The 15,972-nt window shown below is 43.7% G+C and overlaps 1 protein-coding gene across 8 annotated transcripts in view; it reads right to left on the bottom strand.

The window, feature by feature from the left end:
* LOC110526723 (aryl-hydrocarbon receptor nuclear translocator 2) overlaps positions 1–15,972 on the bottom strand; it is a 123,191-nt gene that overhangs the window by 77,813 nt on the left and 29,406 nt on the right. For all 8 annotated transcript variants that reach the window (XM_090239159.1, XM_090239156.1, XM_090239154.1 and 5 more), the window contains 3 exons: positions 10,844–10,946; positions 4,074–4,139; positions 2,229–2,314 (listed from right to left, as the gene is read on the bottom strand). In XM_090239159.1, the coding sequence (XP_090095285.1) occupies positions 2,229–2,314; positions 4,074–4,139; positions 10,844–10,946 (255 nt within the window). The remainder of the gene's footprint in view (positions 1–2,228; positions 2,315–4,073; positions 4,140–10,843; positions 10,947–15,972) is intronic.

Raw genomic sequence — 15,972 nt, forward strand, 5'->3', positions numbered from 1 at the left:
TCTCTCTCTCCTCTCCTTTCATCTCCTCTCCCCTCCAGTAGGGGATCAGTGTGTTTTTCTATCTGTTTGTCTTATTGTCTGTATAATCTTTCAAATGACAAATATATAAAAAAAACTGGGAAAAAAACTAAAAAAAGTGTGTTGAGGACTTTTACTTGCATAGTCAACCAACTCGCCAGCCACATCAATGCAAGAAGTAGTCTGCGGCCCAAATGGCACTATATTCCCTGTATAGTGCACTACTTTTGACCAGAGCCATATGTGAATAAGGTGCCAATTGGGACACATCCATCTAGATTCAATAATATACACAACTATCATTTTGATGTTCCATCCCAGCCATTCCATCCATCCTACTCCCTGACCTCCGTCCACTTTAGTCTCCCCAGGGCCTTGGTTCAGAAAGACACTCAGAGAAGGAGAGCTCATCTAGGATTGCCTTTTACATGGACAGGGGGGACCTGATCCTAGATCAGCACTCCTAATCTGAGACGCTTTCTGAACATGGACCCAGAAGTACCGACATGAGACATGAGCTACATTCTACCAGTTCCTGAGCTGTTATCAGAACCCAGAAGGATGGAGGGTCTAAGTGTGTGTGCACACGGGTGATACGCCCGATTTAGTACCTTAAGACTGATAGTGGACGAGCGATAGACTAACGGTCCAGAACATTCCACTGGTCTATTTACGTCCCAGGAAGTTAAACATGTGTCAACGATTTCCACACATGTGGCATGTCCGTGTGATCGGGGATTCTGGGAATCATTCAGTACAGCCTCAAAGCAGTTGAAATACATTTCATACTGTGATGCTGAAAGTTGCTCAAACCCCCCCCATCTAGACACCTGGTTCTGAATCCCAAAACACTCATGGGAATTGCAGACAGTATTCCAGGCCGGGGGGTTGCGTGACTCTGTAAACACTTGAAAGATTTGGAGTGTGTGTGTCAACGAGTGCATCCGAGGTCATGTGTGATCTCTGTCCCCCATCCATCCTGGATGCCACGTCACCTCTGTCAGTGTGTGTGTGTGTGACTAAAGAAACATCCCAGACCTCACGATCTCACCATTTCATTGAACCTGAGGGATGTATGGAATATAATGTTTAAAACATGTATGGTGTTTGTGTGTGTGTGAATGTGTATGTGTGTATGGTGTTTGTGTGTGTGTGTGAATGTGTATGTGTGTATGGTGTTTGTGTGTGTGTGTGAATGTGTGTATGGTGTTTGTGTGTGTGTGTGAATGTGTACGTGTGTATGGTGTTTGTGTGTGTGTGTGAATGTGTATGTGTGTATGGTGTTTGTGTATGTGTGTGAATGTGTATGTGTGTATGGTGTTTGTGTGTGTGTGTGAATGTGTATGTGTGTATGGTGTTTGTGTGTGTGTGTGTGGTGTTTGTGTGTGTGTGTGTATGGTGTTTGTGTGTGTGTGTGTGTGTTCTACAGCATGTGTGTATGGTGTTTGTGTGTGTGTGTGTTCTACAGCATGTGTGTATGGTGTTTGTGTGTGTGTGTTCTACTGCATGTGTGTATGGTGTTTGTGTGTGTGTGTGAATGTGTATGTGTGTATGGTGTTTGTGTGTGTGTGTTCTACAGTATGTGTGTATGGTGTTTGTGTGTGTGTGTGAGTGAATGTGTATGTGTGTATGGTGTTTGTGTGTGTGTGTATGTGTATGTGTGTATGGTGTTTGTGTGTGAATGTGTATGTGTGTATGGTGTTTGTGTGTGTGTGTGTGTGTGTGTGTGTGTGTGTATGGTGTTTGTGTGTGTGTGTGAATGTGAATGTGTGTATGGTGTTTGTGTGTATGGTGTTTGTGTGTGTGAATGTGAATGTGTGTATGGTGTTTGTGTGTGTGTGTGTATGTGTGTATGGTGTTTGTGTGTGTGAATGTGTATGTGTGTATGGTGTGCCTGTGAATGTGAATGTGTGTATGGTGTTTGTGTGTGTGTATGGTGTTTGTGTGTGTGTGTGAATGTGTATGTGTGTATGGTGTTTGTGTGTGTGTGTTCTACTGTATGTGTGTATGGTGTTTGTGTGTGTGTGTGAATGTGTATGTGTGTATGGTGTTTGTGTGTGTGTATGTGTGTATGGTGTTTGTGTGTGTGTGTTCTACTACCACCACTGTTGTCAATGTTTTGAATGGAAGACCCACACACTGCTAGCATCAACAAATATATTAGTTGACCTAGTTAGGGAGATAAAAGGTTGTGTATGGTCAGTAGATACCTGCTGGGGGCCATGCTTTGATGTAGCCGGTACAGTGCACCACAGAGTACTGATCCTCTCCCTCCTTCGAGGGTCCCAGACCGTTCCTAGAAACAATCAGATTACACACACATTTAACAACACACACCAGGGTTTTTAATGGATCAATAATGGGCTTAGGTTGTGGGCGTGGCAGGTGTGCATGAAAAATGTTTTTTTTAAAGCCAATTTCCTGCAATTCTATAATTCCATACATTTTTCCATGAAACTGACAGAGAAATGTTGCGGTTTTCAAGCTAATTTCCTCTGATTCTACATATTCTGCCATGAAGCCGATAGAGAAATGTTGCCGTTTTAAAGCTAATTTCTATGCATTTTGCCATGGCTAATGCTGTGTTCTTTCTCTCAAACATCTTAACAACATCAACACAGCTAAATTCATTGAGGAATGTTCAACTCTCCCTGACTGTCTAGCTTTTATTTCGGTGATCATTAGTTGTCAAAGATGATATTGTAAAAAAATATACACCAGCTCTTTCCATGACAGACTGACCAGGTGAATCCAGGTGAAAGATATGATCCTTATTGATGTCGCTACACTTCAATCAGCGTAGATGAAGGGGAGGAGACAGGATAAAGAAGGATTTTTAAACCTTGAGACATGGATAGTGTATGTGTGCCATTCAGAGGGTGAAAAAATATTTAAGTGGAATGGGGTATTGTAGTAGGTGCCAGGCGCATCGGTTTGATTGTGTCAAGAACTGCAATGCTGCTGGGTTTTTCACACTCAACAGTTTCCTGTGTATCAAGAATGGTCCACCACCCAAAGAACTTCCAGCCAACTTGACAACTGTGGGAAGCATTGGAGTAGACCAGCTTCCCTGTGGAACAATTGACACCATGCCCCAACGAATTGAGGCTGTTCTGGGGGCCAAAGGGGGTATAACTCAATATTAGGAAGGTGTTTCTAATGTTTTGTACACTTTTTTATATACAATGTTTGGACCATAACAATTCTTATGCAGCCACCCAAGGATTTCAATGGCAGAAAAAACCCTACACACATAAAGTTGTACAGGCAAACAAAAACGTACACACAAACAAACAAGATGAAGGGAGATGGGGGGAGGAGAGAAGAGGTAGAGAGAGGAGGAGAAGAAGAGGGAGAAGATTTATCTGCTAGCCTGGTTCCTTACTAGGTTTCTTCCTAGGTTCCTGCCTTTCTAGGGAGATGTTCCTGGCCACTGTACGTCTACATCTACACTGCTTGCTCTGTGGGGTTTCAGGCTGGGTATCTGTAAAGCACGGTGACAACTGCTGAAATAAAAAGGGCTTTAGAAAAATGTTTGATGTTAATTTGACGAGGTTAGTCTCATTTAGATTTGTTCAAGACCTGGCCAAAATAGCAGCACACAAAGTTGCAGACACATTTACAACATAAAACACTACAGCAAGATGGTTTGTGAAAGTGTGGTGCAACTTAATTTTCCATCATAGTGTTCAACCTAGCTTTAAACTCATTTAAAAAGGGACACGCTCCTGTCATTTCAGGCCCTGAAGCTTGTTCCAAGAGAAAGGTGCAGAGAACTGGAAAGCTTTTTCCCTAGCTCTGTACGGACCTTAGGCACAATCAACAAAACACAGTCATGTGAGTGCAGGCCATAGTTTTCATTTGTCTGCTGGACAATGTAGTTACAAAAGTAAAATGGGAGCCGTCGCATTATGACCCTCTAAATAAAAACATTCCAGTGAAGTAATCTCTGAAGAGCTAAATCACTGGTAACTTATTTATTTCTGAGGCCATATTGAGACAGGGGAGAAGAACATCTAGTAAAAGAGAAAGATAGGAATAGTAAAGTGTCTCACCTGTATCTCTTCCTCATGTTGGACAGTCGGTTGAGAGAGATGTGGTCCAGTGGTGTGCTGCCACATCTGAAGAGAAACACACAGCGTACTGTACATCAGAGATCATCAACTAGATTCAGACACGGGGCGATCTGTGAGAAACACAGTGTACTGTACATCAGAGATCATCAACTAGATTCAGACACGGGATGATCTGTGAGAAACACAGTGTACTGTACATCAGAGATCATCAACTAGATTCAGACACGGGATGATCTGTGAGAAACACAGTGTACTGTACATCAGAGATCATCAACTAGATTCAGACACGGGACGATCTGTGAGAAACACAGTGTACTGTACATCAGAGATCATCAACTAGATTCAGACACGGGATGATCTGTGAGAAACACAGTGTACTGTACATCAGAGATCATCAACTAGATTCAGACACGGGACGATCTGTGAGAAACACAGTGTACTGTACATCAGAGATCATCAACTAGATTCAGACACGGGACGATCTGTGAGAAACACAGTGTACTGTACATCAGAGATCATCAACTAGATTCAGACACGGGACGATCTGTGAGAAACACAGTGTACTGTACATCAGAGATCATCAACTAGATTCAGACACGGGACGATCTGTGAGAAACACAGTGTACTGTACATCAGAGATCATCAACTAGATTCAGACACGGGACGATCTGTGAGAAACACAGTGTACTGTACATCAGAGATCATCAACTAGATTCAGACACGGGACGATCTGTGAGAAACACAGTGTACTGTACATCAGAGATCATCAACTAGATTCAGACACGGGACGATCTGTGAGAAACACAGTGTACTGTACATCAGAGATCATCAACTAGATTCAGACACGGGACGATCTGTGAGAAACACAGTGTACTGTACATCAGAGATCATCAACTAGATTCAGACACGGGACGATCTGTGAGAAACACAGTGTACTGTACATCAGAGATCATCAACTAGATTCAGACACGGGACGATCTGTGAGAAACACAGTGTACTGTACATCAGAGATCATCAACTAGATTCAGACACGGGACGATCTGTGAGAAACACAGTGTACTGTACATCAGAGATCATCAACTAGATTCAGACACGGGACGATCTGTGAGAAACACAGTGTACTGTACATCAGAGATCATCAACTAGATTCAGACACGGGGCGATCTGTGAGAAACACAGTGTACTGTACATCAGAGATCATCAACTAGATTCAGACACGGGACGATCTGTGAGAAACACAGCGTACTGTACATCAGAGATCATCAACTAGATTCAGACACGGGACGATCTGTGAGAAACACAGCGTACTGTACATCAGAGATCATCAACTAGATTCAGACACGGGACGATCTGTGAGAAACACAGTGTACTGTACATCAGAGATCATCAACTAGATTCAGACACGGGACGATCTGTGAGAAACACAGTGTACTGTACATCAGAGATCATCAACTAGATTCAGACACGGGACGATCTGTGAGAAACACAGTGTACTGTACATCAGAGATCATCAACTAGATTCAGACACGGGACAATCTGTGAGAAACACAGTGTACTGTACATCAGAGATCATCAACTAGATTCAGACACGGGACGATCTGTGAGAAACACAGTGTACTGTACATCAGAGATCATCAACTAGATTCAGACACGGGACGATCTGTGAGAAACACAGTGTACTGTACATCAGAGATCATCAACTAGATTCAGACACGGGACAATCTGTGAGAAACACAGTGTACTGTACATCAGAGATCATCAACTAGATTCAGACACGGGACGATCTGTGAGAAACACAGTGTACTGTACATCAGAGATCATCAACTAGATTCAGACACGGGACGATCTGTGAGAAACACAGTGTACTGTACATCAGAGATCATCAACTAGATTCAGACACGGGACGATCTGTGAGAAACACAGTGTACTATACATCAGAGATCATCAACTAGATTCAGACACGGGACGATCTGTGAGAAACACAGTGTACTGTACATCAGAGATCATCAACTAGATTCAGACACGGGGCGATCTGTGAGAAACACAGTGTACTGTACATCAGAGATCATCAACTAGATTCAGACACGGGACGATCTGTGAGAAACACAGTGTACTATACATCAGAGATCATCAACTAGATTCAGACACGGGACAATCTTTTCTTGAGCGGATGGTCAGGGGGTCCGAACATAATCACACAATTTGTAGACTGCATATTTGACAAGAAGAATATTTGACCAAAACAATCATTTCAAACCTCACATTTGTATAGGATCACATCTCTCTCTGGTATGCATGGGAATACTTTGGTGTATACGATCACATCTCTCTGGTATGCGTGGGACTACTTTGGTGTACAGGATCACATCTCTCTCTGGTATGCGTGGGACTACTTTGGTGTACAGGATCACATCTCTCTCTGGTATGCATGGGAATACTTTGGTGTATAGGATCACATCTCTCTCTGGTATGCGTGGGAATACTTTGGTGTATACGATCACATCTCTCTCTGGTATGCGTGGGAATACTTTGGTGTATACGATCACATCTCTCTCTGGTATGCGTGGGAATACTTTGGTGTATACGATCACATCTCTCTCTGGTATGCGTGGGACTACTTTGGTGTACAGGATCACATCTCTCTCTGGTATGCGTGGGAATACTTTGGTGTACAGGATCACATCTCTCTTTGGTATGCGTGGGAATACTTTGGTGTATAGGATCACATCTCTCTTTGGTATGCGTGGGAATACTTTGGTGTATAGGATCACATCTCTCTTTGGTATGCGTGGGAATACTTTGGTGTATAGGATCACATCTCTCTTTGGTATGCGTGGGAAAACCTTGGTGTATAGGATCACATCTCTCTGGTATGCGTGGGAATACTTTGGTGTATAGGATCACATCTCTTTGGTATGCGTGGGAATACTTTGGTGTATAGGATCACATCTCTCTTTGGTATGCGTGGGAATACTTTGGTGTATACGATCACATCTCTCTCTGGTATGCGTGGGAATACTTTGGTGTATAGGATCACATCTCTTTGGTATGCGTGGGAATACTTTGGTGTATAGGATCACATCTCTCTCTGGTATGCGTGGGAATACTTTGGTGTATAGGATCACATCTCTTTGGTATGCGTGGGAATACTTTGGTGTATACGATCACATCTCTCTCTGGTATGCGTGGGAATACTTTGGTGTATAGGATCACATCTCTTTGGTATGCGTGGGAATACTTTGGTGTATAGGATCACATCTCTCTTTGGTATGCGTGGGAAAACCTTGGTGTATAGGATCACATCTCTCTGGTATGCGTGGGAATACTTTGGTGTACAGGATCACATCTCTCTTTGGTATGCGTGGGAATACTTTGGTGTATAGGATCACATCTCTCTTTGGTATGCGTGGGAATACTTTGGTGTATAGGATCACATCTCTCTTTGGTATGCGTGGGAATACTTTGGTGTATAGGATCACATCTCTCTTTGGTATGCGTGGGAAAACCTTGGTGTATAGGATCACATCTCTCTGGTATGCGTGGGAATACTTTGGTGTATAGGATCACATCTCTTTGGTATGCGTGGGAATACTTTGGTGTATAGGATCACATCTCTCTCTGGTATGCGTGGGAATACTTTGGTGTATAGGATCACATCTCTTTGGTATGGGTGGGAATACTTTGGTGTATAGGATCACATCTCTCTCTGGTATGCGTGGGAATACTTTGGAACAGATTTCCAAAATGTGCATCACTTGGAGCTGATTTGCTGCTGTTTAACAGTCATGTCATTTTTTTTTTCTACGAATACTTGGGAGGGGCAAATAAAATCACCCGCGGGCCGCCAGTTGGGGAAGCCTGCTATACGTCACACATACAATGCTAACTCTGGGCCTAGGGCTCCCATTTGGCACACGTGTAGTCCACCCCCACAGGTATGAATGCAGAAACAGACAGACACACAGAGAAAGGAACGGAGTGGGAGGAGACAGAGACTAATGTTAATCAGTGCCACTGAAAACAGAGAGATGTTCAGACCAGAGAGCTAGAACACAAGAGCTGCTGAACTGGGGACATGTCAACCCACAGCACTGATGAGGTGTATGGACCATAAACCAGAACACACACACACACGCACACAGAACAAATAACCAGTGCCTGACATTATATAATGTACTGTTATGTTCGCTGTGTGAGACTATGAATGCAGGACAAATTGCACCCTATTCCCTATATAGCGCACTACTTTAGACCAGAGCCCTATGAACTATATAGGGAATAAGGTGCCATTTGGAACACAAGCATGGTGAGTGTTATTGGAAAATCTTGTTTGGTGTGTTGCCATGTTGCTGTGGATAGGATTCTCCTCAATGAGAACAATACATTTGAAATCTGAACCTGCTTTTGTGTGTGTTTGTGTTTTTGTGTCTGCTAAATGACACGTGTACTGATTAGATGACTGCATAGAAATGTAGAGGGACCAGGTCTCTCTTATAGAACAGACTGTATCTCACAGAGACCTGAGAACCTGGATTAAGGAAGTTTAAAAGAAGCAGAAGGGATTTATGGTGATGTCAGCTTTAACTGCTGTAACCAAGTCTACACAGTCTCACAGTATGGAAACCAAGATGGAAGCCATTTGACATGAGTTTCTTTCAGCGGGTGAGTCAGGTATTATTGAGAGCAGAGAGGAGGGACAACCTGGGTTTTTCCACTGATCAACAAAAGGTTCAAGAGGACAGTATCTTCTACTCTTCTGGAGTTAGCTAATATTAGCTTCCCTGAAATGATGTTGAAAAATGAACAATTCCTTTCCACTTGGTTGCATGGCATGCTGTTCGGGGCTCTGTGTGTGTGTGTTGTGTATTCTCAGCTGTGGTCACCGCAGAGTGCAGACAGTCATCCCTGCATGCTGTTTTCAATTTGCCAAGCGGCCTAAATAGCAAAAGGAACAAAAGACACACACACATTCCAGTCGTCCTAACAAAGCGTGATTAGCATCTGTGTAATGTGAGTGAAGCAGACAACAAACACAAACATCTCCATTCCTGTGCTAACGAGGCTTTAGGCACGCCAGGCCGCATCGGAAATATCGGGGAGACACGTGTCAGTGGTCTGGGTTTTTTAAAACCCGCTTGAGTCAAACATTTAAGTTCAAAAACATTTTAGCGGTCAATCTGTGGGTATTAGGGGAACCGGTTTCTAGATTTCTAAACATCCTGAGAGAATGAAATAAACAAAAGTAGTGCTCAGGGTTGAAGCCAGTGGGAGGGGGCGGTGGTGCATGCCACAAACACACCCACCCAGGGGGGGATTCTAAACTGGATTCCCGACATTATGGATATATCTGCAGCAGGATAGGTCATACATAATGATGTGTGAGCTATGGAAGCATCCATCACTTTAACCAATGGTGCGTCTTCACATCATCTTGGGGATAGAAAGCATACGGGGGGAAAGCATACGGCTTTCCCCCCGCGGGGGGAAAGCATATGGCTCGATGGCCGTGAGGGGAAAGCATACGTGGGTCGCGGGGGGAAAGCATATGGCTCGATGGCCGTGGGGGGAAAGCATATGGCTCGATGGCCGTGGGGGGAAAGCATATGGCTCGATGGTTGAGGAGGGAAAGCATATGGCTCGATGGCCGCGGGGGGGGAAAGCGTACGGCTCGATGGCCACGGGGGGAAAGCATACGGGGGGAAAGCGTACGGCCGCGGGGGGAAAGTGTACGGCTCGATGGCCGCGGGGGGGAAAGCATACGGCTCGATGGCCGCGGGGGGGTGAAATTGATTATGGCTACACGCACATCACAGTCTACGTCCCAAATGACACCCTATTCCCTATGTAGTGCACTATGGGTCCTGGTCAGAAGTAGTGCACTATATAGGGAATAGGCCATTTGGGATACAGAACGCATCTCCCAGGCAGGTGTGAACCAAAGACTGGATGATTGCGGATGTAGGGAGACAAAGGTATCTACATATCAGAGATGACTAAGTTTGAACCTCTTGAAGCTAAGGGACACTCTTTTTATTTTTGGAAAAATTAACGTTCCCAAAGTAAACGGCCTATTTCTCAGGACCAGATGCTAGAATATGCATATAATTGACAGCTTAGGATAGAAAACACTCTAAAGTTTCCAGAACTGTAAAAATATTGTCTGTGAGTAGAACTGATATTGCAGGCGAAAGCCTAAGAAAAATCCAATCAGGAAGTGACTCATATTTTGAAACCGTTGTGTTCCTATGCATCCCTATTGGCCATTGAAAGGGATATCAACCAGATTCCTTTTTCTACGTCTTCCCTAAGGTGTCTACAGCCTTTAGACGTAGTTTCACACCTTTATGTTGAAGAATGTTGAAGAATGAAGAAGGACCACATTGCGTAAGTGGCCAGGTGATTAACAAAAGGCTAAGCTGTGTTTCGCTATATTTCACTTGTGATTTCATGAATATTAATATTTTCTAGTAAGATTATTTGGCCGTTGCGCTATGCTAACTAGTGTAGTTGATGACAATTCTCCCGGATCCAGGATGGGTAGTTCCAAGAGTTAGAGGATGGATGAGTCCTATTGGGAGTGAGTCTACAACACAGGTGTTTATCACTTAACACTTTAAATCTCCCGCAGATGGAGAGATGGATCCAGTTGATATATTGTGCACACTTGCGCTCACACACACACACACACCTAAGACAGGCAAAGACCATCCATGTGCTCATGGAGGAATGACACACAGACAGAGACACACCTCATTCTGCAGATGAAGGATCGTCTGGAGCCCATGCACATCCTCATAGACGACTGTTGCCCCTCTTTCTTCACTGTTCCTGTCTTCAGGTCCAGGATACGCCCTGAGGAGACAGAGATGAGATCATGAGATGAGAGACGCTCGCTCACACACACACACACACACACAGCCTTGCGGCATGCTGAGGTCCGGGAGTAGAGCTGCGCCACCGTTTCTGTCAGGAACATTTTTGTTCGTCGGTGTATCCCTCCCTCGTTTCTCATTAAGTGTTGAGAGGAAAAACAATGTAATTCCTGATATTTAGTCTAATGTAATAAATGGAGAGAATGTCTCTTTCGTTTCACTCTGTCGGTCTTCCTCTTCACCCCATTTAGACTATTAGCTGCATCATTACTCACTAGTCTGTCGGACAAACATGTCTACAGTAATTCCAGACAAATAAACTGTGTGTGTGTGTGTGTGTGTGTGTGTGTGTGTGTGTGTCCTGCAGCGATCCGTTCCAGCTGACCCCAGTGTTTTTATTCCAGAGGAATTCCTCCTCCACACACAGTCAGTCTGAGCTGCGTTGCAACTAATTTGTTTGTTAGATGACTGGGGGCTTAGATGATGCTAACAGCTATCGAGTTAGCTAGCGCCAGCCAGAGGTTATTCAGCAGGACAAGGAGAGGATTCAAGCCACACACACACACAACACGTTGTACACTCTCCACAATTCACATTCCAGCTATAGACTACACAACAGGCCAATTCAAAGCCGGGGGGGGGGGGGGGGGGGGGGGGGGGCTTTTGACAAGGAAAGTTGATGACAGGTGGGGGGGGGGGGCTTTGACAAGGAAAGTTGATGACAGGTGAGGGGGTGGGGCTTTGACAAGGAAAGTTGATGACAGGTGGGGGGGGGCTTTGACAAGGAAAGCTGGACATATGGACAACCTGCCAGTAACATTAGTGTAATGAATGCAGCATTAGACAATGTTAACTCTCCAAACTCCCAAAGCATTGATGTGGTCATCTATACTGTTCTATTATTGCAGTGGCTCCTCAAGGGAGGGAGGCGGTCAGTGTTTGACCCCAGCTAAAGGCTGGATTGTAGTTTTGGCTACAGTCTTGTATTGGAGAGGATACAAGGATCTCAGCTCCCTCTCTTCCGGAGACTGACCCATGGAGGTCGAACGAGAGCTCTGGACAAATACAACCCATCTTAGCGCGGACATTGCCATTGATGGTTTCCACCATTTTAAAGTAGGAGATGAGGCCTCTTCCTACCTCTATGGACTGACCACTATGTTTAGATAAAGACATTATCTCCCTGGGGCTCTGGGATGACATATGACTATTATCATTGGCCAATTAGGTCAGGAGTCCAATTAGAAGGCTCTGGTTTCGAACATGTTGAAAGGCTTTACCACATATCTCCTAGGGTCTTTCTCATGGATTGTTGACAGGTTTTCAAGCTCCATTGGTTCGAGTAAAAAACAACAACAACACTGCTCTGAAACACTTCTCTAAAACCCACATGCACAGGTTATTTACCATTATAAACTGGGTGGTTTGAGTCCTGAATTCTTATTGGCTGACAGCTGTGGTATATCCTACCGTATACAACGCGTATGATAAAACATGTATATTTACTGCTCGATTTGTTGGTAACTAGTTTATATGTGACCAATATACAAAGGCTAAGTAAGGGCTGTGTCCAGGCACTCTGCACTGCATTGTGCATAAGAACAGCCCTTAGCAGTGGTATATCAGCCATATGCCACACCTCAGACCTTATTGCTTAATTATTACCATGGTTTACCATGAAGAGGATGGAGACAGGAGATGAGGTTATTTACCACTATTATTACCATGAAGAGGATGGAGACAGGAGATGAGGTTATTTACCACTATTATTACCATGAAGAGGATGGAGACAGGAGACGAGGTTATTTACCACTATTATTACCATGAAGAGGATGGAGACAGGAGATGAGGTTATTTACCAGTATTATTACCATGAAGAGGATGGAGACAGGAGATGAGGTCATTTACCAGTATTATTACCATGAAGAGGATGGAGACAGGAGACGAGGTTATTTACCAGTATTATTACCATGAAGAGGATGGAGACAGGAGATGAGGTTATTTACCACTATTATTACCATGAAGAGGATGGAGACAGGAGACGAGGTTATTTACCACTATTATTACCATGAAGAGGATGGAGACAGGAGATGAGGTTATTTACCAGTATTATTACCATGAAGAGGATGGAGACAGGAGATGAGGTTATTTACCAGTATTATTACCATGAAGAGGATTGAGACAAGAGATGAGGTTATTTACCACTATTATTACCATGAAGAGGATGGAGACAGGAGATGAGGTTATTTACCACTATTATTACCATGAAGAGGATGGAGACAGGAGATGAGGTTATTTACCACTATTATTACCATGAAGAGGATGGAGACAGGAGATGAGGTCATTTACCAGTATTATTACCATGAAGAGGATGGAGACAGGAGACGAGGTTATTTACCAGTATTATTACCATGAAGAGGATGGAGACAGGAGATGAGGTTATTTACCAGTATTATTACCATGAAGAGGATGGAGACAGGAGACGAGGTTATTTACCACTATTATTACCATGAAGAGGATTGAGACAAGAGATGAGGTTATTTACCAGTATTATTACCATGGTTTACAGTGCCTTGCGAAAGTATTCGGCCCCCTTGAACTTTGCAACCTTTTGCCACATTTCAGGCTTCAAACATAAAGATATAAAACTGTATTTTTTTGTGAAGAATCAACAACAAGTGGGACACAATCATGAAGTGGAACGACATTTATTGGATATTTCAAACTTTTTTAACAAATCAAAAACTGAACAATTGGGCGTGCAAAATTATTCAGCCCCCTTAACCCTTAAGTTAATACTTTGTAGCGCCACCTTTTGCTGCGATTACAGCTGTAAGTCGCTTGGGGTATGTCTCTATCAGTTTTGCACATCGAGAGACTGAAATGTTTTCCCATTCCTCCTTGCAAAACAGCTCGAGCTCAGTGAGGTTGGATGGAGAGCATTTGTGAACAGCAGTTTTCAGTTCTTTCCACAGATTCTCGATTGGATTCAGGTCTGGACTTTGACTTGGCCATTCTAACACCTGGATATGTTTATTTTTGAACCATTCCATTGTAGATTTTGCTTTATGTTTTGGATCATTGTCTTGTTGGAAGACAAATCTCCGTCCCAGTCTCAGGTCTTTTGCAGACTCCATCAGGTTTTCTTCCAGAATGGTCCTGTATTTGGCTCCATCCATCTTCCCATCAATTTTAACCATCTTCCCTGTCCCTGCTGAAGAAAAGCAGGCCCAAACCATGATGCTGCCACCACCATGTTTGACAGTGGGGATGGTGTGTTCAGCTGTGTTGCTTTTACGCCAAACATAACGTTTTGCATTGTTGCCAAAAAGTTCAATTTTGGTTTCATCTGACCAGAGCACCTTCTTCCACATGTTTGGTGTGTCTCCCAGGTGGCTTGTGGCAAACTTTAAACAACACTTTTTATGGATATCTTTAAGAAATGGCTTTCTTCTTGCCACTCTTCCATAACGGACAGATTTGTGCAATATACGACTGATTGTTGTCCTATGGACAGAGTCTCCCACCTCAGCTGTAGATCTCTGCAGTTCATCCAGAGTGATCATGGGCCTCTTGGCTGCATCTCTGATCAGTCTTCTCCTTGTATGAGCTGAAAGTTTAGAGGGACGGCCAGGTCTTGGTAGATTTGCAGTGGTCTGATACTCCTTCCATTTCAATATTATCGCTTGCACTGTGCTCCTTGGGATGTTTAAAGCTTGGGAAATCTTTTTGTATCCAAATTCGGCTTTAAACTTCTTCACAACAGTATATCGGACCTGCCTGGTGTGTTCCTTGTTCTTCATGATGCTCTCTGCGCTTTTGACGGACCTCTGAGACTATCACAGTGCAGGTGCATTTATACGGAGACTTGATTACACACAGGTGGATTGTATTTATATCATTCAGAGATCCTCACTGAACTTCTGGAGAGTTTGCTGCACTGAAAGTAAAGGGGCTGAATAATTTTGCACGTCCAATTTTTCAGTTTTTGATTTGTTAAAAAAGTTTGAAATATCCAATAAATGTCGTTCCACTTCATGATTGTGTCCCACTTGTTGTTGATTCTTCACAAAAAAATACAGTTTTATATCTTTATGTTTGAAGCCTGAAATGTGGCAAAAGGTCGCAAAGTTCAAGGGGGCCGAAAGGATAGAGACAGGAGAGTAGAGGTATGTTTCCCAAACAAAACACCAGACCAGGAACACATTTTCTACATCATATATTATTTCCCCTGAGAGATCAACACACCCCCACACACTAAGACACCAACAAGTGCAAACAAGTTTGTTTGTGTGAGAGTGAGTTTCCCCTGCTGTGTTTGTGTGACCTCATGTTCTAACTGACGGAGGTTAGGCTTGGCTGGGCTTCCAGGACAGCAGAGAACAGGCGACAGGAGAGAAGTCATCACACACACAGGGCTTGGGTTTCGGTAAATGACTTAACAAGGTGAAAGTTTAATCAGTTTAATCAGTGAATTCCAGGGCTGTGTCTGGAGGAGATGACTAAGATGTTCTCTTGTTAGAAGGAAAGCTGGCGGGCTAGCTGCTGTGTATGTGTGTGTGTTTATGTGTGAAGCTATCCTCTGCTTCTCTCCATCTGTCAGTTGAACGCCACAGGTAAAGTTTATCCTGGAACTAATTCCATGTGAAACACTGCAGGGTAGAGGGAGAAGAAAAACACTGCTGCACATGTCTGGACACCATCAGCTGTGTTAGTGTGTTGATTTGTGTTGAGCTCCCGTTTATAGTGTGTGTGTGTGTGTGTGTGTTATCCCCATTGGTCAGGGATGGTCTCCACTTAGTGATGATTTCAGGGAAAGCGGGAGGAAATGAAGGGATCAATACACTCCACACAGGAAGGGCGATCAGCTGGAATGACGGCATCCCAGGGAGATCCAAGTAAAGTGGAGCAGCAAAGACTGTGTGTGATGTATGTGTGTGTGATGTGTGTGTGTGTGTGATGTGTGTGTGTGTGTGTGTGATGTGTGTGGTGATATGTGTGTGATG

The sequence above is a fragment of the Oncorhynchus mykiss genome, chromosome 6 (assembly GCF_057628025.1).
Source record: "Oncorhynchus mykiss isolate SJ-2025 chromosome 6, ASM5762802v1, whole genome shotgun sequence".
NCBI classification, from domain to species: Eukaryota; Metazoa; Chordata; class Actinopteri; order Salmoniformes; family Salmonidae; genus Oncorhynchus; species Oncorhynchus mykiss.